Raw genomic sequence first — 1,106 nt, forward strand, 5'->3', positions numbered from 1 at the left:
TATGTAAATTTGCAAAACTTATAAAAACATATTTTTACATTTAAAAATTAAAGTGTATATATGTGTATATATTTTTCATGAAGCAGATCTGAATCCAGGCAAATTTTATATACATATATTTTTTTTTACACAGGAGACATTTACTAATATATATTTATATACACTAATATATAATTATTTTTATATTTATATAAATGTTTTTATATTTATATAGTTTATATGATTATATATTGATATGTATGTATCTTATATAATATATCATATATTATACTTTATGTGGTATATTTTATATATTGCAATATACTATATATAACCATATAACATATTATTTGTGATATGTTAATATATAACATATACATTTAGTTATTAGTATAGGCCTTTCTCCCTGCAAACATTTATATCTCTGTTGTACCATTAAAAACTTGGACAACCTTGGCTTCTGTCTCATATGTATGACTTTGCCTAATATCCATACCAATTTGAGAGTTTAACAATTATAGGCAAACTTGGACAAGTATTTTTAGATATGATTAAACAGAAAACACATTTTTGTATTCCTACATTGTATTGCAACTTTTTACAATTCAAAAATTTCCAACATTATAGGAAATGTCTAAAATAGTTATTATTCTAGGAGACTGAAAGCTTACAATCTGATAGAGACTGCAGAGAGTATTGTACTTCTGAAGAGGGTCTTGAACCATGAAGGGACCATTTGAATTTTTCCTTTTCCTTTTCTTTGTCTCCATTTTTACTCTTCTTCTTCCCAAGGTCTTTTGTATCTGCCTTTTCTAACATATTAAAAAATATATACAATAAATCTTCTAACTACAAAACTTCAAACTATATTACTTACTCAGTTATTATGTTGAAAAGAAGGCCAAAACAGCAATGTTATTTAAATGTAAAATAATAGCCATAAATTTCCCAAAACACTACTCACCTCTAATTAGAAACATCAAAATAAAGCAAGAGAAAACTTTGAAATTTGACAACGCACTGTCAAAGACATGCAGAATTATTTATTTATTATTGACTATACGTAATTTTGTATTAACTGGAAATTACATTTCAATATAATTTACATTATATATATGTTAATATAT

The 1,106-nt window shown here is 24.2% G+C and overlaps 1 protein-coding gene across 1 annotated transcript in view; it reads right to left on the bottom strand.

Annotated features, from left to right (window-relative positions):
* ADGB (androglobin) overlaps positions 1–1,106 on the bottom strand; it is a 149,790-nt gene that overhangs the window by 90,123 nt on the left and 58,561 nt on the right. The window contains exon 9 of the mRNA XM_077776069.1: positions 651–791. Coding sequence (XP_077632195.1) covers positions 651–791 — 141 coding nt within the window. The remainder of the gene's footprint in view (positions 1–650; positions 792–1,106) is intronic.

Source organism: Crocuta crocuta, unplaced genomic scaffold (assembly GCF_008692635.1).
Source record: "Crocuta crocuta isolate KB4526 unplaced genomic scaffold, BGI_CrCroc_1.0 scaffold25, whole genome shotgun sequence".
In the NCBI taxonomy this organism is placed as follows: Eukaryota; Metazoa; Chordata; class Mammalia; order Carnivora; family Hyaenidae; genus Crocuta; species Crocuta crocuta.